This window comes from Rhinolophus sinicus, chromosome 16 (assembly GCF_057876585.1).
Source record: "Rhinolophus sinicus isolate RSI-liver-muscle chromosome 16, RSI-T2T, whole genome shotgun sequence".
Taxonomy (NCBI): Eukaryota; Metazoa; Chordata; class Mammalia; order Chiroptera; family Rhinolophidae; genus Rhinolophus; species Rhinolophus sinicus.
In genome coordinates, this window is record NC_142516.1 from 178,535,715 (window position 1) to 178,558,061 (window position 22,347).

At 36.4% G+C, this 22,347-nt stretch overlaps 1 protein-coding gene across 2 annotated transcripts in view; it reads left to right on the forward strand.

The window, feature by feature from the left end:
• Positions 1 to 22,347, forward strand: part of DIAPH3 (diaphanous related formin 3) — a 437,995-nt gene that overhangs the window by 238,797 nt on the left and 176,851 nt on the right. For both annotated transcript variants that reach the window (XM_088792987.1, XM_088792988.1), the window contains 2 exons: positions 5,216 to 5,455; positions 21,612 to 21,741. In XM_088792987.1, coding sequence (XP_088649113.1) covers positions 5,216 to 5,455; positions 21,612 to 21,741 — 370 coding nt within the window. The remainder of the gene's footprint in view (positions 1 to 5,215; positions 5,456 to 21,611; positions 21,742 to 22,347) is intronic.

Consider the following 22,347-nt stretch of genomic DNA (forward strand, 5'->3'; position numbering starts at 1 on the left):
AAGCATTTGTAAACAAAGACAAAGCAATATCTGATAACTATAGCCAATTGCCTATTTCTTGGCTAGCTGGTTTATCCTTTTAATATTTTCTGTATAATTCTTGGCTTTGACATTGCTCCTATGAAAAAAATGTAAAAATCATACCATATGTACTTTGCTGTTGTGTAGTTTTTAAAAATAGTTTTAGCTTAGGGGTTTTAATATCATAAGGGCACATATATTTTAAAAACATTTTTTGATATTCCGAGCACTACCCAGGCATCAGGCATTTGAATGTTTTTGATGCCTCTTATGAAGTAAAATGAACATTTCTTTTTTTCCCTGAGAATTTTGAAGATCATGAAAATATTAGTCCGTTAGTGGTAATGGTAGAAATTATTCGTCTACTTTAATGAGAAAAATCAAGGTCAAAACTTTTTCCTGTGTCTTCATTCTATTAGGTCCCATTCCTTTCTCCTATGTTACTCTCCTTCCTAAACCCTTTATCAAGGATGCATTTGTTTTTTTCACATTCTCTTTGCTTGTCACACCTCTCCCACAGAGTGCGGAAGAATTAGCTAATATGGAAGTATGAGCGGAGAGTGCATTGCGGAGGGGATAACACTTTTGGATCTGGGAAAAATATTAAAAATTCAGCACAGCAGGTGGTGGTTGCATATGCCAAGGAGAAAGGCAAGAAATAGGAAGGGGTAGTAGGCAGTGCTCACAGAAGGGCCTTCTCCACGGTGTTTTATTACCAACTACTAGGGGGACAGCAAAGTCCATTCTTACTCATCTGAGAACAGTACAAGTAGTTTGAGTATCAGATGGTTTTTAAGTTGTGGTTATTAATTTCTACCTTGGGATGCTGTGAGTGGCACATACACTTGGTTGGCAGTAAATTAATTCTAGGCTCATGTCCTACTGGCCGTGTGACCTAAGAGGGGTCATTTAAGCTTCCTGAAATGCTGTGCCATTTTTCTTTATAGTTTTGTATTTACGAAATGAATGAAGTCAAGGTTTAGTCAGTTAATTAAGACTGAAGATAGTAACTTTTGAATCAGGCTACTTGTAGCATTAGAAAGTTAAAGAAATGGTTAAGTAATTTTATGACCACTTTAAAGAAGAATAACAAAGATACGGAGCATATACTAAACCCTCTTTTGCGATGAGGCTACATAAGTCTCCACACAGGAAGGGAGGGAAAAAAACCCAACAAGTTTTGAATAAGTTGGCTCCTGAAAAATCTCTTCCTTATAAAAGAAATTGCATAAAGAGAACATAGTTGGTATAAAAATGCCAAACTGATTCTGTTTTTTTCCCCATAGAATAATGGATAAAATTAAAATGATAAAAACACAACCATAATGAGATCATGAAAGATTACATCTCCTTGGGGACGATTTCTACTTTGTACCCTTTAAGACAGATGGAAAGAATTAGATGAAATGTGCTGTAAGGATGGCAGTGACGACGCTGTGCCTCTCTCAGCACTGAGTGGGCACCCAGTCAATACTTGAGGGTTCATTGATTTTCTGTAGGTCTTTTCATCGTGTTTTGTACCTGCTCCAACAACACATGTTGCCAACAAACAAAATTTTGAAATAAAAGTTACCTTAGGATGCTGGATTTTGCTTGTTGTTAGATGTTCACTAGTCACTGGTTTTAAGGTTATTTCCTTCTGGCATGTGTCATCATATGGTGGTGGGTGGGAAGATTGCAGGAAAAAAAATACTAGTGAAATCAAATAAATTTTTTTTTTTTCCCTTTAGATTTTCAGGTTATATGTAACTCAGATTTTGGTGCTGTAGGCGTTTACCTTGATAAGGTTCAACAATAAATTTAAAGGATACTTCTATAAAACTGAAATTCTAATTTCCTCTAACATTCTAATTATTAACTATCTTAGTTACTTTTACTATCACCTTCCCTTTCTTCTTTCTTTGTTTTATAACTTTCTGTTACCATTGAGAGTATTTGCTCACTGTAGGACTCTATTTTTGCATTCAGCTTAGTCTTTGTCAGCCAAGCCAGAGTGTCCTAGGTTCCTTAGCAAACAAACAGAATGCAAATCTCCAGTGTTGATAGAATATGTGAAGTGATGAGGAAATTTTCTTCAGTTTTTAAAAAAATATTTTCTCTCTTTTTTTAATTTTTAATTAAAGTTTATTGGGGTGACAATTGTTAGAAAAGTTACATAGATTTCAGGTGTACAATTCGGTAATACATTGTCTCTGTTCACCATCCAGAGTCAGTTCTCTTTCAATCACCATATATTAGACCCCTTTTACCCTCTTCTAAAGTCCCCTTTCCCCCTTACCCTCTGGTAACGCCTAAACTATTGGCTATGTCTGTGAGTTTTATTTGTTTGTCTTGTTCTTTGTTATTTTCAGTTTTATATACCACATATCAGTGAAATCATATGGTTCTCTGCTTTTTCTGTCTGACTTATTTCGCTTAGCATTATAATCTCAAGATCCATCCATGTTGTCACAAATGGCACAATTTTATCTTTTCTTACCGCCGAATAGGATTAAATCGTATATATTATTTTCCCATTTTTAAAACCTTTTTTTCTTTGATCCCATCTGAAGAAACAAGCTTTGATTTGATTAATAAGAAAAAGAACCCTGCTATGATCATAGATCCCAAGATTTAGATCTTAGAACATTAGCATTCATTGAGATTTTTTTTTAAAGGGGCAACCATTTGGCCTAAAGAGTAGGCTAAATAGTGGACTAAAGACGGGAACTACGTAGATTTAGGTGATCTTTCAGGTTGCTTTCCAGCTCAGCAGTTTCCCTAAAGTACATTTATTTCATATTAGTCAAAATACTAACTTTTCTAAATTTGGAAGAACGAACAATATGAAAAGGACATCTAACAATATTGGTCAAAGGCTTGTTCGGTTGCCCTTCCTGACTTTGCTTTGTCAGGGTTTTTCAAGAACACATAACACTTTGTTCTGCATTACATCATAAACTTACTCTATCTTTTCAAGGTACCTGTCCTTGGTATCAGGTAGACTCATTACTCATACAAATCTAGGTTATGTTTTTCTAGGAAAATTAATTACTTCATACTGGCTGCATATGGTTAGCTTGTCAGCAGGAAAGCTTTAACATCTTCTGGGGCGGTATCATATAGCCATTTAAGCAGTGTTTTTTTTCTCTTTGTGCACAAAGTAGTGCACTAATATATGTTAAAATGAATATATTTTGCGATACTAATGTTTTGCACAGGATACGGGAGAATTCCTTCTCGTGTTTATTGCAAAGTGCTAAGTCCCTGACTTCGTAATCATGAATAAGGTCACAGACTGAAAACAGATTCCATGGGCATTTTACACCTTGGGAATGACGATAACTATACATACTCATATGCGTGTTCTTTTGAATATCTTACTGTTCTAAAGGATATATTAATGTAATAGGGCATTACACAGAACTGGTCCAATATAATAGGAATATGTTCCATTTTCAATGGTTAAGTGAGGATAAGAATTCCAGGGAAGTGAGTCCACTTGGGAGCATTTTAAGACACATAAAGTGACTTTCTGAGACGTATCACTGCTTAGTCCTACTTTGTGTGCTTGACAACAATGTCCAAACAGAATGAGTCATGCCCACTAAGAATGGGTGTTCAATAGGGCCTCACTGTGTTTTTCTAAAATTTTATATTACTGAAATTTATTCTATAAAACCATTAGTAGTAATGTTTCTTTTTTACTTTTAAAAAAAATATCTGTTTTTGAGCCTTGAGGAGTTTTTTACTCTCTGCTAAGAGGAAAAAAAAAGTACTTTCTCTCGATAAGGGAATTTGAGGATATTCCTTGAAGTACTTTGTAGAGGGGATTCTTGTTAACTATACTAGTTGAGCTCTTACAGTGTTGGCTGTGTCCACATAAACATCTCACATGCCACGTGCCTGGGGAGAATGCTAGATGTGAATTAGATATAGACATAGAGATACTTTTTTTCTAAGAAACTTTTCAGTCAGTACCAGGATTTGGTCCAAGTGAAGATATTCCCTCAGGTACCTACTGAGAACTTCATTGTTCAGTTCTTGTGAGAGGAATGTGCTGGGTTGTATTGTTGCGTCATTAAGGCTGTGTCTGTGTTATCCTATTGATCTAACAAGTCCAGGCTTTTGTATGACATATTTTATTTTAAATAACAATCATTATATGATTAGCAGATGGCTTTCTGCCTCTCTAACAGAAATCCTATGAGCTTCAAGGGACATTGTTTTTTTAGCCTTTCCTTTCAGGTCTGTGACTGACTGAACTATTTTCTATTTTACCCCTATCTTGTCCTGTCGGTATTTTATTTTTTTCCTGACCTTGCCTCACACTGCTTTTGATGTTTGTAATAGTTGTTGAAGTTCAACAGTTACACTGTTACTGCCCCATTAATCTGTTTTGAGTCAAGTTCCTAATACATTTGGTCAAGGGATTCATGAATCTTCCCTTCACCTGTGTTGCCAATACACAGGGGAGTAAGTTTAAGGCAAGAGTTTGCTGATCCTCTAGCCCTTTTGTTCTTTTTGACACGTTCAACCCCCGCTATTCCCAACAGGGACCCCAGAGTCCCGAATAGGGTTAACTTGACATGTGATAGACCTGTGGCTTTGCACCTCTCCCTGCCTCCTGCTACGCCCGTGTTTCCTAACTCGGATTCAGTACGTGTCAGGAGGCATTCTACTTTCCTGTGTTTCTGAGGAAAGTCAATTTAGTACAAATTGGGACCTATTTACTGCCCCTCTATCTAACACATATTGTTAACGGTGCTTCTGAGGAAAGCAATTGCTATTTGAAGAAAACAAACCCGCTTTCCACCTTTCTGAATATGTTTTAAACGTGACCCAGCATATTTCAGTATTGAACAAAAATTAATGATACAAATGCTTTATAATTTGTTACCTCTGTATCCTGTTACATTTTAAAAACTTAGTTGTTTTTAAAAATGATATGTGTTTTATTAAACATGATCACTTCGTGAAAGCTTTTGATTCACCGAGTACCTAAAATGTTAATTTTTTTCCTATTTTGAGGGATGACTCTGAAATCCTCAGAAAAACAGGCAGGGCTTTTCTCTTTTCCTGCTATCAGTTTTACGGGACATATTGCTTCCTTGGTACTGTCATACCAATAAATCATCCCAGATTACTTGCAGTCATACAGTACTAAAGTATACCATGCATTTTAAAGGGAATCTGCTATTTTCTTTTCAATCAGATGAGCAACGTGAAGAGCCTGCGGCCACGGCTCAGTGCTATTCTCTTTAAGCTTCAGTTTGAAGAGCAGGTGAACAACATCAAACCTGACATCATGGCTGTCAGCACTGCCTGCGAGGAGATAAAGAAGAGCCGAAGCTTTAGCAAGTTGCTGGAACTTGTATTGCTAATGGGAAACTACATGAATGCCGGCTCCCGGAATGCCCAAACCTTCGGATTTAACCTTAGCTCTCTCTGTAAAGTGAGTTGTTTTTTGGTTTTTTTTTTGAAACACATATTTGCCTGAACACTTACTCTTAAAATGTCATCTCCGATTACATTATTTAAATGGTTTTATTTTGATGTGCTCATTATCATGAACTTGAACTGAAATGAACCATGAACCCAACCCTAGAGTGAACTCAGCTAATGTACTCAACCTTTGAACTAAATCCAAAATTATTTTTTTCCGATCTGCAAATCCAATAGAAGGATTTTGTTTAATAACAAAATTATTTTGAAAATTTATGCTTTCTCAGACTAATGAAATGGAACTTCAGAATATTATTTAAACCTAAAACCTAAAAATCATTCAATTCAGGTACCTGCACATGATGGTGTGTGTGTGTGTGTGTGTGTGTGTGTGTGTGTGTGGAGAGAGAGAGAGAGAGAGAGAGAGAGAGAGAGAGAGAACTGCTTAGGATTGCCACTAAAATCTTTATCTTTATTCAAATATTTCTTTGCCTTTTTTTTTTTTTTTTGGAAGCAGACTAAAGGGGGGAAGTGAACTTGATTTGTATAAAGGGGAAATTATTAGGAATAAACACATCTCAGATGTCACTGATGATTTTGAAATGTTTCTATCTTAATATAATTTTAGAGAATATGAAAATTGAGTAAGTTTAGAGATTTTTTCTGCTGGGTTCTTCCAGAGATTAAATTTCCTTACAGCAAATATATTCAATGTTTTATACAACAGAACTCTTTTCTAAGAAATGGGCCGTAGTAATAATGCTTTATTGATCTGCTTACAACACATTCTTCTCAGTTGCACATCAGAGGAAAAGGGGATGAACAAATTCTCTTGTTCTTGACCTGGTAACATCTACTCTCCCTGACTAAGGAATTTGATTATTGCTGTTGCCACTTAGGAAGGGAAGGTGAGAAACAAGTTCCACTTCCGCCCTGGGTTGACTGACTAGTTCATCTCTTGGTACTTTCATGACTTTCCTTACATGATTTCCCTGACGTAAGCCACCCACTGGTATCAGTGCTTTGTGAGCTTTCCCCTGTCCCATCTCCTCTTTGTATTTTCGTCTCCTTGTTTTCTTAGCTTTCTATATTCAAGTAAGATTCCTAGCATGGGTGATGTAGTTCATAACCCATCCACTGAAACCTTCGCACATGTATAGAGTGCTTCCTTACTCCTGTGCCAAATGTTTCACCAGATCCTCACATTTAATATATGTGGTTAATATTTACCTAGAATACATGGAACTTATATTTTACACATGTAGACCATTATTTGTGATCAGATGTTTTAATGGAGCTATGTACAAGAAGTTACTGCAGCAGAGTTAAGAGAGGGAAGGAGGGCGGTTAATTGTTCAGAGAGCAATAGGAATTTGAACTGGCTCTGGAAAAGTGAGTGGATGTCCCCTGAGAGGAAACGGAATTCTAAGCAAGAATCAACAGTGGGTATAAAGGTTATATCATGGCGTGTCTGAGTATACTGAGCGATCCAATACAGTTGGAGCCTAGATGGGAGGGGTGTGGAGAGAATGGAAATGAGATAGCACATTAGTCTAGATCGCGAAAAGCTTCCAATGTCGTGCCTTATGGTGAAGGTTTTATGGAGACATGGTATTTCTTTCTGTAAGGCAAGTGATGTTATCAGATGTCTTACAGAAAGATAATTCTAACAGCAGTATGGAAAAAAAGTAAGCTACACTGTCCAATACTGTTACCATTAGCCATACGTGGCTATTTAAATTTAAATTAATTAAAATTTAAATAAAATTAAAAATTAAGTTTTTTAGTCACACTTGCCGTGTAGCAAGTGAATAAAGTGTTCCTTTGTGCTGGCAGCATAAATATAGCACATTTCAATCATTGCAGAAAGTTCTACAGGACACTGCTGGGTTAGAGGGTTACAATGGGGAGTGATTCTGTGATTGACTGACATGTTGCACAGGACCGAGGAGAGTGACAGAGGAAATTGAACTGAGAAGACAGGTTGGGAGGAGTGTGGGAGGTGAGGGAAAAGAGGGAAGGGTCAGCGATTACTCCATGCTACTAACATGTTTGAAGTGGTTGCTCAGAAGGTAATGAGTTCAGGCTGTTTCTGGTGTTTCCTTCCCCTTGTTTACCTCAGTGTCTTAAAAGGCATATGATTGACATGCTTTATTCAACTACTTAGCAATATTTGAGTATCCACTATGTCACAGTACCTATCCTTTGAGGTGATGGAGGTACAAGCTAAGGTAGTGGCAAAGGGGTTTGAGGTACCATGTATCCCCAAACACAGGTCTTATATTAATTTTTGCTCCAAACGGGCTAATGTTCACGGGATTCACGCATTAGGGCTTATGTTCACGGGATGTTATCCTGAAAAATCATGCTAGGGCTTATTTTCTGGTTAGGTCTTATTTTCGGGGAAATACGGTAGAATGGGAGAGGGGATGGAGAAAAGTGTACACATTTAAGGCACATTTAGGGAGTTGTCAGGGGGTGGTGATTATGGACTCGGGGGCTGAAGGACAGAAGGGGAAGCTAGATGGCCAGGTTCAGACTTTCCCTGAGAAGAGAAGCAAAGGAGGAAAAGCAGGATGAGGAGCAAGGTGGGGAGAAGTTAAGTCCACACCTACAAATCTATTGCAGTTTGTTTCATGGGGCCAAGTGTCTGTTTCTCCTAGATTTTGCATCTCAGACATAGGGTGGACTCACAGAGTTGACCGCGTGCTCTCACTCATGTATTCTTTGAAAGAGAGCTGTTGACAAGCGATTAGGTCTGATTAATGAGGTGGAATAGCCTAATACAGTGCTTGGTACAAAGTAAATATTCAATAAATAGCTGTTGAATGAATGATGATGCAGTAGACAGTGTTATTTCTCTTAGTTATTATGTAGCTGAAAATAAGACATCTTCTCATATTGAGATACAGTCACTGATGCATAGTAATTTTAAAATCTTTTACAAATGTAATGCATGCTGTTATTATTTTACTATAGTTAATTTGCAAACCAGTTAATCTGTCTCCAGATAATAGAGTTAACTATATTTTCAGGCAACAAGACTAGATATTTTGATCATCCCTCTCAGGAGTCTTCTGTTGCACAAGAAACAAAATGAATACTAGAACTTCATATTTTTCATTAGTCTACATGTGAAGTGGAAAGCATATATTGAACAAGATGATATCTCATCATTTTACTCTCAAAAGTACCAGCTTGGACTTTGACAATCGTGATTGAATTTTCACACTGAGTATAAAGCATTTGTTTTGATCATAAACCCCCACATAAGGAATTCCATATTTATTTGACAATAGAAAGATAGGGTTATATTTTAATCTGTTAAAGCATGCTGGGTAATCCTATGACATTTATTAACAATAGTTTATATCCCAAATCTTTACTTTTAAATGTTCTTTATACAGTTAGCCAAAGTATGAAAAGTACATGAAAATTCATATTAAATTATTAACTATATCTTGTTTAGAATAATTACATGAATTTTGAGTTCCATATACATTATATCTTAATTAGGAGCTATACTATAGCTCTGTATACATTTGTAATTGAGATGGCTACTATAATAACTGAGTTCAGAGAAAAGGGATTTGTCTACTTTCTTTTATCCCAAAGATTTGATATAGCTTAATGGTAAGTAAATGTGAAAGTAAAATATGAGATATAAGGTAAACAAACTAGACTCTATTATCAAGATGTAAGTCCATGTTCAAGTAAAGGTATAGGTTTGAGGCTTTCTACGTAGTAGTAAAAATAAAGAGCAAACATGGTCACAAAACTTTTCTTGAACTGAAAATAGTGGTTTCCCTGATGAGCCAAGGCTTGAACTTCATAAGAAATTTTGCATGTGTATTGTTATAAAGGAAAAATGTGGAGTGGAACGGCGTTCTCATCAATAGCAAATGAAAAAAATCCATTACAACTATCTCCCCCCCTTCCACTCCTCTCCACCCCCAGCCCCTTTTTAGAGAGAATTTGCAGAAACACATCACCATTGATTCCACTCTAAATGTATCCACATTATCCCTTTGCAGGGAACTTTCTATTCTGTCTGGCAGTAGAGCATGTGGTGAGTTCATCTCAAAGGAGAAGTCATCACAGGATAATATAATATAGTCGTAATGGGGCTGTGGGGGCGGGGAGTTAGGTGTTTAAGGCTTGGGGGGAGGGGGCGGCGTGCAAGCTGGATCTTTGTCTAAGTTCTCTTTTCCAGTACATGAAATTATCTGATCTCCTATATATTCCTTTTGCAAGCAAAGGCTAACCAAAAGTAGAGTAGCTTCACCAAAGCTGTGATGGGACATATTTTGAGGGAAAAAAAAAAAAATTAAACTTCTTTTGTGTTTAATGCCTCTATCAACTCCAGTGAGTGATTTCTTGACATTGTGAACAGCTCCTCTTGTTGGGACACTGACACTCAACCTGGCGTGCCCTTTAAGAAACACTCACGAGTCAGCCCCACGTTAGATTACTTCAGCAAGTATGGATGTGGATCCTGATGAGTGGCATTTTTTTTTTAAAGGTCCTCCTGGCAATTTTAATGCACAGACTGAGTTGAGCATCCCCTTTATCTGTCTTCTGCCTTATTTCCTTTTCCCAGAATGGAAAATTCCTGGTTGGTGGTCTGGGACCAACCAACAAACAGAACACAATAAAACCTAACCAACACAAAAACAAATCAAAAAAGATACAACTCTACTTCTTCACTCAAGGATGAGTGGGGGAGATGTTTCCAAAAACTGCTGTTTTTCATGCCAAGTTGAGTACTATTTTGAAAGTGAAGGAAAGGAATGAAAGGGATGTGAATTTCAGGCACCCAGGAGAACTGAAATAAGTTGATGGCCAGTGTCCCGAGTTACTTCGCAGGGCTCTCTCTACCTTCCCCAGGTAACATTTCAGTGATTGTAAAAAGCAGGAGACAAGTACCTCTATCTGTTACAGGCAGTTCGTATTTTGCCCACCTGTAACAGTCACACAGGTTAATACTATGAATCTTTTTGTGTGAAACTTTCATTCTCATATACCAGCTTTTTTAAAGAAAGACCTCTGCCAAACAAAGCCATTGTTCCATCTGCATTCAGTGTTTTAGAGGAATTTTTATTCTTTGTCAGATTGCACAATCACACCAGTAAATTTTGGCACCCTTCAAAAGTAAAGCAGCTTTTGGCAAAGACTTGCAGATAACGAATGCCATTCTTAGTTCACATCCAGCCAATAAAATCACTGAGATACTGATGTCCAAAGCAGTGTGCAACTGTTTAGGATTCTAGCCCCCTTCGGCTCCTTCTTTAGCACATTTGATACATGGCATTTTCTAAGAAATATTTAATTGGCTTTACTGAGCCAATTTTTGGTAAATTTCATTCACTTTACCTCGGTATGTTTTTTTCAATTGCTATTAAACATTGTAAATTGGAATTATTCTTTTAAGGGGATTATTAAAGCTAGATTGGCTTTGCTCACAATCAGCAAATACACTGCTTGTGTGCTGTTATTTCACTGCTCCTGCAAAGCAGTGCTAATCTGTCACACTTCTTTCTCCAAGACACGGCTTCAGAATCCTCCCTTAGTGACACTCCTCACGTCACAGGCAGTACCCAAGGGAAATCTCACCTGCCATCCATGCTTTCGCCCAGTGTCCTGTTTTTGTACATTTTACAAACGAAAAATCAAAAATTAAACAAGACGCTCCCTTCCTGATACTCTAGGAAGCTTGTTATCTACCTCTCCGTCATCAAGGGTCAGCACTGTTTCTCAATGTTGGGGATCAGAGGCAAAACAGCTGACATTATTATCTAGCGAGCAATACGTAGCTGATGGCATTTGCAGGCGTTTATTCCTAGGTGGTAGAGAAGAATATGGCGGTGAAATGGGTGCGTACAGGAACCAGACAGAGACATTACAAGAAGGGAAATTGTAGCTTAGTGTCTCTCACAAGCAGAGGTGCAGAAATCCTCAACAAGCTATTATAAATAAAACCTCACAATATGTAAAAAGAATTGTAACCCATGACTAAATGGGGTTTATTCCAGGTATGGAACTGAAGAGCCATTATAGCAAAGTTTCTGGATATGAGGTTAACATAAAAGAATCACTCACTTTCCTGATACTAGCAATGAACAACTGGGATTTGAAATTAAAGGAAGAATATCATTTATGTTAGCACCAAAAAAATGATACTTAGGTATTAATCTAACTAAATATGTACCAGATCCATATTAGGAAAACTAAAAAACTTTGATGAAAGAAATCAAGGATTTAATAAAATACATATTCCATGTTCATGGAAAGGAATATTCAATATTGTTAAGGTGCCAGTTCTTCACAACCTGGTCTATACCTTCAGTGCAATCCCAGTCCAAATCCGAGTAGGTTATTTGTGAATATTGACAAACTGAATATAAAGTTTATATCAATGCGTAAAAATCCAGAATAGCCACACAACACAGCAGAAGTACAACATCAGAAGACTCACATTACCTGACCTCAGTAGAGCAACAATAATCTAAGCATTGTTTTTATCTGGAAGGGAAAAAAAAGACAAAAACATTAATGGAACAGAATAGGCAGCCCAGAAGTAGACACATGCAGATATAATCAACTGATCTTGATAAAGGAGCAAAGTCAATTCAATGGACAAAGAATAGTCTTTTAAAGAAATGGTGTTGGGGCAACTGGATATACATGCTAAAAATATATATCTAGACACAGACTTTATACTGTTTAAAAATTAAAACGGATCAGACCTAAATGTAAAACACAAACTAAACAACCTGTGGAATGTAACATAAGGGAAGATCTAAGTGATCTTGGATTTGGTGATGACTTTTTAGGTACAACATCAAAAGCAAGATCCATGAAAGGTAAAATTGGTAAGTAGGACTGCATAAGTTAAAAACTTCTGGTCTGCTAAAGACACTGTTAAGAGAGCGAAAACACAAACCACATACTAAGAGAAAATCATTGGAAAACAAATAGCTGATAAAGGACTTGTACAAAATATATATATAAAAAATCTCTTAAAATTGAACAAGAAGAAAGCAACCCAATTTTAAAAAATGGTCAAAAGACTTGAATAGACACTCCACCAAAGGTTTACAAACGACAAATAAATGTATGAAAAGATATTTAACATCCTGTCACTAGGAATTTACAAACTAAAACAACGAGACACCACGACACATCTATTAGAATGGCTAAAATCCAAAACACTGACAACACCAAATGCTAGTGAGCAACAGGTACTCTCATTCATTGCTGAAAGCAATGCAAAATGGTACAGCCGCTTTGGAAGACTGGCAGTTACAAAGGTATTCCCTGATTTAACATAAGATTCAGTAATTGCACTCCTGTATACCCAAAGGAGTTGAAAACCTGTGTTTATAGCAGCTTCATTCATATTTGCCAAAATTGGGAAGCAACTAAGATATCCTTTAATAGGTGAATATACAAACAAACTGATAGATTCGTACGATAGATTTTTATTCAGCTATAGAAAAAAATGATTTCTCAGGCCAAGAAAAGACATGGAGGAACCTTAAATGTGTGTTACCAAGTGAAGGAAGCCAATCTAAAAAGGCTACACACTGTGTGTTCAACTACAGTTGACCCTTGAACAAATGGGTGTGAACTGCTCATGTCCACTTACACAGAATGTTTTCTATAAACACAGTAGGTCTAGTTTCCTTCTGATTTTTTTTTTTTAATTTGTTATTGAAGTGTAGTTGGCATACAATAGTATATTGGTTTCAGGTGTACAACATAGTTATTTGACATTTATGTACCTTACAATATGATCACCACACTAAGTGTCATAACCATCTGTTATCATGCAAAGTTATTAAAATATTATTGACTGTAGACCCTGTGCTTTGCACTGCATCTCCATGGCTTCTTTATTTTATACCTGGAAGTTCTCCTGTAGCAACCGTCAGTTTAGTTTGCTCTGTTTCTGTGAGTCTGGTTTTATCTGTTTTTTTGTTTGTTTGTTTGTTTGGTTTTCAGTATTAATTTCAGGTGCACAGCATAGTGATTAGACATTTATGTAATTTAACCAGTGATCCTCCTAACTAGTCTAGCACCCACCTGGCTCTATGCATAGTTATTACCATGTTATTGAGTATATTCCCTGCATTTTACATCCCCATGACTATTTGTAACTACTAATTTGTACTTCTTAATCCCTTCACCTTTTTCACCCTGCCTTCAACCCCCCCTCCCAATAACTCTAGTATCCATCTGACACCATACATAATTATTACCATATTATTGACAATATTCCTTATTTGGTACCCTACATCCCCATGACTACTTTGTGACAAAACATTTGTACTTCTCAACCTCTTCCCCTTTTGCACCCACCTCGCAATCCCCAGTGCCATCTGGCAACCATCAAAATGTACTCTGTATCTTATCAGTTTGTTTCTGTTTTGTTTGTTTGTTTGTTTTGTTCTTTAGATTCCACATGTAAGCAAAATCACATTGCATCTGTCTGTCTCTGTCTGACATACTCCACACAACCCAATTCCCTCCAGGTCCATTCATGCCACCACAGATGGCAAGAACCTATTCCCTTCCCTGTCCGAACAATATTCCGTTGTACATATGTACCACTGCCTCTTTATCCAGTCTTCCATCAATGGACACCCAGGCTGCCTTCACATCTCGACCATTGTAAACAATGCTTTAATGAACATATGGATGCCCATGTCCCCTCAAAATAGCATTCTGAGTTTCTTCTCATAAATAACCTGAAGTGGAATTACCGGGTCCTTCTTGACTCTTCTTATAGCCCTTGTTTTAAAAATCTATTTTGTCTGGCATAAGTATTGCTACCCAAGATTTTTTGTTTCATTTCCATATTTATGAAATATTTTTTTCCATCCCTTTACTTTCAGTCTGTGTGTCTTTTGATCTGAAGTGAGTCTCTTGTAGGCAGCATGTGTTTTCTTATCTATTCAGCCGCTTTATGTCTGTTGATTGGAGCATTTAATCCATTTACATTGAAAGTAATTGTTGATAGATATGTAGTTAGTGCCATTTTATTCATGTTTTTAATCTTTTTTTTTCCTCTTCTTCTTAAAGAAGCCCCTCTAACATTCCTTGTAATACTGGTTTGGTGCTGATAAATTCCATTAGCTTTTTCTTCTCTGGAAAGTTCTTTATGTCCTCAGATTCTAAATGATAGCTTTGCTGGGTAGAGTAATCTTAGTTGTAGGTCCTTGCTTTTCATCACTTTGAATATTTCCTGCCAATCTGTCTGGCCACCATCCCTTGCGGGACTCAAGGAGTTGAACCGGCAACCTTGTGGTTGAGAGCCCACTGGCCCATGTGGGAATCGAACCAGCAGCCTTCAGATTTAGGAGCACGGAGCTCCAACTGCCTGAGCCACCGAGCCGGCCCCATAACCAGTGTTTTAAACTCTGCATCTGGTAGGGTGCTTGTGTCCATTTTGTTTAATTCTTTTTCTGGAGCTTTGTTCTGATCTTTTATTTGGTATATGTTTCTTCGTCTCCATTTTGGCTGCCTCCCTGTTTTTGTTTCTATATATTACATAGGACTGCCAATCAAAATCTATACTGAATTGGAGGGATGGCACCCCTAACTCCTGCATTGTTCAAGAGTCAACTGTAGATGACATTCTGAAGAAGACAAATTTTACAGAGACAGTAAAAAAAAAAAAGCAGTGGTTGCCACAGTTGTGGAGGAGAGGGAAGAAGGAAGAGATGTATAGGTAAAGCACAGAGTTTTTTAGGGTGGTAAAACTATTCTGTATGACATTGTAACGGTAGATAAGTGACATGCGTTTGTCAAAACCTATGGCGCTGCAAAGTGTGCTGTGGATCTTAGTAAATAATGTATCGATATGGGCACAGCAATTGTAAGGAATGTACCACATTAATGCAAAATGCTATTAATAGGGGGATTTGTGTGTGTGGAGAAGAGAATATATGGGAACTCTGTTTTCTGCTCTTTTTTACATTTTGTAAAGCTGAAACTGCTCTCAAAAATAGTTTTAAGTAAAACATAGAAGGTAAAAAACATTTAGTTTAAAATTAATGAATTTGATCCATTTGTATTAACTAAAAGGTACTGAGCCTTTCTGAATCTCTTGTGGAACAAGGGGGCATTATAAATAAACAAAACATTGAATAATACAATAGATAATGTAATAAGCTAAAATTTTACTGAAACACGAAAATGCTTTTTATATTGAAGTTTCTGCGCTTACTAAAATTCAAGAGAAATATATTAAAAATATAATTCAATTAAGAGAAGTATGTCTGTGGAGATATGGTAGAAACCAGCTTATTTTTTAGAAGTCCACATTATTTAAAGGATTTCTTTGCTAATTTAATGTTTCAACTCTCATTTAACAATTAAAATTAAATAATAAATATAAGAAAATTTTATATATGAATGCCATAAATTTACCTAATTATTTTATTACTACCTAGTGTCAATTGATCTCTATTGTTAAAAGCATTATAAAAGTTTTGTTATAGATATGAAAAACGGTTATGACACTAACATAATTCTAAGCATCTTGTTCATATTAGCATTTTTAATTCCACTCATTTTAGAGGGAAACACCATCTTTTTGAAAAAATTTAATTAGTGCAATGATTTTTTTAAAATGTATTTATGCATATCAGAAAATATTATCCATTCTATAGTTGTGGTTGGTTGCATGAGTGAATTTGTACCTGCACATCTACTTTTTGAACTTCTTATCTGAGCAAATGATTTTTTTTTTTAAGTTCGTGTTCACACGTCCATTTTTGTGTGGATACCTTAAACTTATATTTACAGATGCTCTTTCATTCATATACAAATCACTTTATTCTGAAAAGGATTTAAGATGAAATATAATGTTAGTAAATATACTTAAGTCTGTCGAAGGTTAAACTTTACAGATATCTTTTCATCAACCATGTTCATATACTATTTTGTCAGCACTGATGCGTTAGTAATATAGAAAGACTTCCTGTTTGAGTGATACAATGCAGGTCGCATTTCGTTAATTTTATAGACAAAACGACAGAAAGAATGTCATGCTCTCAGAACTAGATATGACCTCTGTCTAAAGGGTGCCCATTTTTAGAGGCTTTCCAGACTAGAATTTCCAGGTTAGTGAGCTTCAGTATTTTAAATTGTATAATGCTCTTTTGTTGTCTTATTACCATTTTTTTGTCTACTTTGTTTTTCAGAATTTTGTTTCTTTTGATGACTAATCATAAGCCCCAATAGATAAAGATTTTTGTAGAGTCTCTATATTTTGAACTCACACAGACATAGGTTCAAATTTTGGCTCTACCAGATAGCAGCTCTGTGAACTGGGGTACACTACATGATCTCTCAAAGCTTTTTTCTTCTCCTTAATAATGGGTATAATAACAGTTCTTTTTTCATAGGGATGCTGTGTGTTTTAAGCATGAAACATAATTTTTTTGGCTAGTGCTGGTCTCATAGTAAGTGGCGCATAAGTAGAGCTGCGGCTATCATCCTCAGCATTAATGTCATTCACAAGTTAGGGTCTTCTAGAATGATCATGGAGCCATTCCAGACTCTCATAGTTTCGTCATTTTTCTGGTATTCAGCTTTGTCTACAATACGTAAAGATTCAGTGCTGTTTTGCTACATACTTAGATTATAGGAACACAATGGGAAGAAAATTACTAATTTGACAATATTCTTCAGATACAAGTTTCCTTCTTCAAAGAGGGAAGGGTTAGCTTTGAATTCTGAAGATCACAAGAAGATACTGTTTTATTTTATTTTAGGATTTTCTTCATTGTGAGTAAAACAATGGAGTATTCTTCAAATGTCATCCAAATGTGTGCTGAATGCCTTGAAAATATTCCAAAACCTTGCATTGTAGCTACAAAGAAGTTCTGCTTCAGACTGACAACTAGACCATGATTTATTACAGGATCTACTGTTAACATTATTTTGTCTGGAATGAACAGAGCAGTTGAAGAAACTCCATCCATCTTTTTGTTTATTTGACGTCTATGCCACATTAAATGTACCTTAAAGAAACAATATATAAATAAGAAATTCAACTTCACAGTGATGATTACTCATCAGGAAGATAAATCTCTTGACAATAATACAAAAGGAATTCTGTCAAGCAATGTCTGTTAAATTCAAATAGAGCATATTTTTTTAACTTAAATGAATTTTAAAGCAAATTTTTGAGCTTCATTTTCTTTCCAAAAGTTATCATTTCGGAATGGGCTCAGGTTGGTTTTTCCCTTGAGCAAAATTATCACTACAGCTCATGCTTTACCTCTTCAATAATAGCTCAATCACTGATTATGTTTGATTTGAGAAATCAGTAGAAATAGAATGTACCCTTTTTATTGTTAATGTTTATCAAAAAGGTGAAGAAAAATGTACAAAGACTGAAAAATGCATTTTGTTCTGCTTTCATGATGTTGGGAGGCTTCGTCTCCTCCTCCTTTTCCTCCTCCTCCTCTGATTTGGGGAAAGAGGAAGGGAATAGAGTAATTGAATCAAAAAGAATACCTTGGCTGGCTGCGTTATGCAATTGTTGGTCTCTGCCTGTGTTTCCTTTCTGAGCTTCTTATGTATTATGTTTAATTTCAGATTTATTTGGCTATTTGAGGGATTTTTTTTTTTAAGTGTATTTGAAGATTTGAGGGGGTTTTTTAGTGTCACAATTGTTAAATACAGACTTGGGAAAAATGGGAGAATTCTGCTTCTGTTTATTCAGTCAGTATACTTCTTAATATTAAACTGATACCAATATGCTACTTGCTAATCAGTTGATGTTTTTGATAATATAGCCAAGATAGCACCCTCCTCCATAAATGTTTAGCTTTATGATTGTCTCTGAATACTCGAATCTATGTTTAACCTGCATGCTTAATATCTGTTAAACTGGTAGATGCTATACAAGCTAGTAATTCTGAATTCTTATTACTCATGAATAAAGATCAAGATTGATCCAGCTGGTTATTGATGGATCACAGAGATTTCTGGATAAATTAATTCTAGTAGTTGCTGGCTGTTTAGCTATATCACAAATAGTGCTGGAACACTCTTTCCGGGTTTTCCAAACTATACAGGTAGATGGTGCTTATCTTAACATTCCACCAAGGCTGTGTATCTAGTTTCCCATGAAAGAAGCATGGTAAGAAAGGCTGTAAACTGGTGACAGGAGCTGAGTGTCCACTGGGGACAGGATTCCCCAGGTCGTGATTGCTTTAAAGGGGGATGGGGAATGGAAATAAAAGAGCTGCACTACAAGGATGCTTTAAAAAAAAGTCAGCTTTTATGCTAACTCTTGATTGTATATGAGAAAACTATTATATTTGTGAAAGTTTGCTACTTTTAATCTGCCCTTATCCATTCAAGATGATAACATGAATGCAGTTATATAGTCGAAAGTTACCTTTCAACTATATAAATCAGGTTAACATTCTCAATATGGGTAAAACACAAACTCATAGAAAAATTCTAACTGAACCAAGCATGCGAAAAGAACTTCGGAACTGAGATTATACACAGGCTTCTTCGGTTTTACTCTTGTATTTTTCAGATTTGCGTTTGCTATGTCTTCTAAGTCCACTAGCATATATACTTACTATTTTTGGAACGGAAAATGAATTTAGAGTTCTCTTGCTCTGTCTACTCCATATTCTTAATTCACCTGTGTGGAAACTAAGGTCCAGTAACCTGCCCAAGGCTGTGTAACTAAAGGCACGTTTTAACATTCCAGGTCAACCATGCGTGCCTAGTGACAATCTAGCTAGCAAGCAAGTCATTTTTTTGAAGTATACTCTTTCAAAACACTCAGCTGGATGTTGTGATCTGTGTTCCTTTTGAAAGGCATTAAATAATGGATTAAATGTTGATACCAGTTTTTAAAGTGCCAAGAACCATTCTTATTAAAAAAAATTATGGTTGGCGTACAATATTATATTCATTTCAAGTGTACAAGATAGTGGTTGACAATGGTTTGTATGTTAAATAGGGCAACATAGCATTTGAACCTATTACATGGGGAATCATGTGAAAGTCAGGCTGTCTATAGGTAGCTGTATGTTTCCAGCAATATTACAGTTTTTACGTTAATAAATTGTGGTGCGTATTAATATTTATGATGGCACAGAATTGCTCGTATTCTTCTATCATATATTAACTGTTATTTGATGTTTTGCTGATAGCGATATAGTATTTAGTGATGTAGAATTTGTAAAAAGATTACATATGGAGATACATATTTATACACACACACAGGCACACACCCCTATTTTAAAGTGGGAGATTGTTGGAAAGGAAACAAGTATATAGGGCTGTGCCCAATTAGGTAGGCGAAGACTTTCCAGCTCTAAATTGAATCCTAGTATGCAAAGAGTGTCCCCCTCCCTTATATATGGATCTGCTCTGAATGATTACTCAGTTGTGGGAACACTACCAGATTCCATATCTGCCCTATATTCACGCCCAACGCCCATTACCCAAAACCTAAGCTAACTCCCACCTCATTGCTGAGATCTCAGCTTTACCACCTCTCCTTTTGGATTGCATTCCTTGGCCATTTCAGATGGGGTGTGGTCATCCGAGTTCTCAGGCCTCTGTCATTCCTTTCAGCCTGTATACTTGTTTGACGTTATTTGATTCGCTTTTTAACAGCTCACAAGGTGGTACTTTTAGATCAGTTTACTCCTCTGAGTTCTACCCGCTCCCCACCCACCCAAGAGATTCTCAGCAGTGTAACAGTTTATTACCCCAAAGGACAAAAAGTTATTCTTGGGGAGCAAAAATATCTAATCTTACTGTTTTCATGTGTAAAGCACAGATACACATACAATGTGTAAACATATACAGTGTACCCGTGGCTTTAAAATTCCATAGGTGCAAATGATTAGGGAAAAAAATATCTTAAAAAGCTCCTTAGTTGGCAATAATGAAAAACAGGTTGAGAAACACTGTTCTACACCTATGTAAACCTACATCCTTTGTGCACATTTCTACTTGGATGTTACTTAAAAACTTCACACTCAACTTGTTCGGAACTGAAAGGATTATTTTCACTGCCCACCCCGCCCAAATCTGTTTCTCATCCTTTCTGTCCGGTTTCAATTAGTGGGATTCTGGGTTTCCCTGCCCACGCTGACCCATTAGCTCTGTTCCTGAAGCATTACCTCAGCTCAGGCGGTCGTCTTTCCCTGCCTGGGCTATTGCTACAGCGTTTTCAATTACCCTTCCTGCTTCTGTTATTACCCTTGCCCTAATATTTTATCCACATTGCCCTGCAGGGAGCTTTCTAAATTGTTCATCTGATCATCTCTCATCTGTTTAAAAACTCCCAATTTGTAGGGATCAAAATCCTTTTTCCATTGCATGACCAACCTTTCCTTTTATTTTCTTGTCTTTTCCTGTCTTGCCAGATTTCTGTCTTTCTAGTCTACCTACTTGTCCTTCCCAACATCCACTTTTATTTTGGAGTCACTGAGATTCCTCAAATGTGTCATTTTCTCCCTCATCCGTGGCCTTTTTCAGCGGCTGCTCCATCTGCCCAGGATGTGAGCTTTTGAATTTTCTTCCCAAACCCCATACGGCTTCCTGTCTACCCGTGGTCAATTCAGAATCATGTACTAATCCTAGATGTACTTTGTGATTATTTTTACTGTACTGCTTGTCACACTAGGGTAAATATGTATTTTCTGGGTTTTTTTGTTAGTTTGATATTTGTTTTTCACTGAACAGCTTCTGAGGATTGGCTCCGTGGCTTCTTTGTTGTATCTCTGGCTCCGGAGGTATGTAATAGGCATTCTGTATGTATGTGCCGAATGAAGAAATGAACAAATGTCCAGGTTGTTTTAAGCCCCACAATTGTATAGACTTTCAGGTTTTTCTCTTTTCCTAGGTATTTACCATATATTTTTTTCCCCATAAAATGTCACATACTGGATTGGATTACACTTTTTCCTTCTTTTCAATTCCTATTAATGATTTTGACCAAACAACAATATGTAAAGAAGAGCTTTTCAAGTATTTAAATATTTGCTTTTCCACAATAGAATTAAGTAATTTTACAACTCATTTATTCTTATCTACAAAGTACAGTATTGACATCATTTAAATAAACATATTTGATCATCTGTTTTTTTTCTCCCTCTCATCCTGCTTAGCTAAAGGACACAAAATCAGCAGATCAGAAAATAACACTCCTTCATTTTCTGGTGGAAATATGTGAAGAAAAGTACCCTGATATCCTGAATTTTGTGGATGATTTGGAACATTTGGACAAAGCTAGTAAAGGTTTGTACTTTTATAGAAAATATTTAATTGCTCTGGGTCTTTAGTTAGTTCTTAAACACAGAAAACAATGCCTTTTATTTGAACATACTTGCTATTTTGTCACAGTGTTTTCATTGTGAAAATGTCATTTTAAAAATAGGAAACTGTAGAACATTTGTTTCGGGAGTTGTCATTATTGGAGCTATGAGTTTAATTTGATTAGATAATGAAGCCCTATATTCAAAAATACATTGTTTTGCAGTTTAAACCTTTGAATGCTTGCCAGCCCCTCCTCTGCTGCTAAGCCTTCGGGCCAGTGGGAAGCTCTCTTGATCCAGTGTCATTCACAAGCACTTGGGGACAATTAGTCCCCTTTGCCTGAGTCCTAAATCTGTCTCCACCCGGAGCTGTTTTTCTTTGTCCTCATGGACACCACACTGCCAGAGATTCCATTCACGCCTTCCTAATGCCCAAATTTCTCACCTGCTTCTAGCCCCGACTATGAGCCTTGATTAGGTTATAAAGGGTCATAGTAAGGATGGGAACTATTATGAATAGTTGGTTATAATATGATGTAAATGTGATTTTTTTGGCCACCTGAGGAACCTGGTTTTCATTTGTATATCA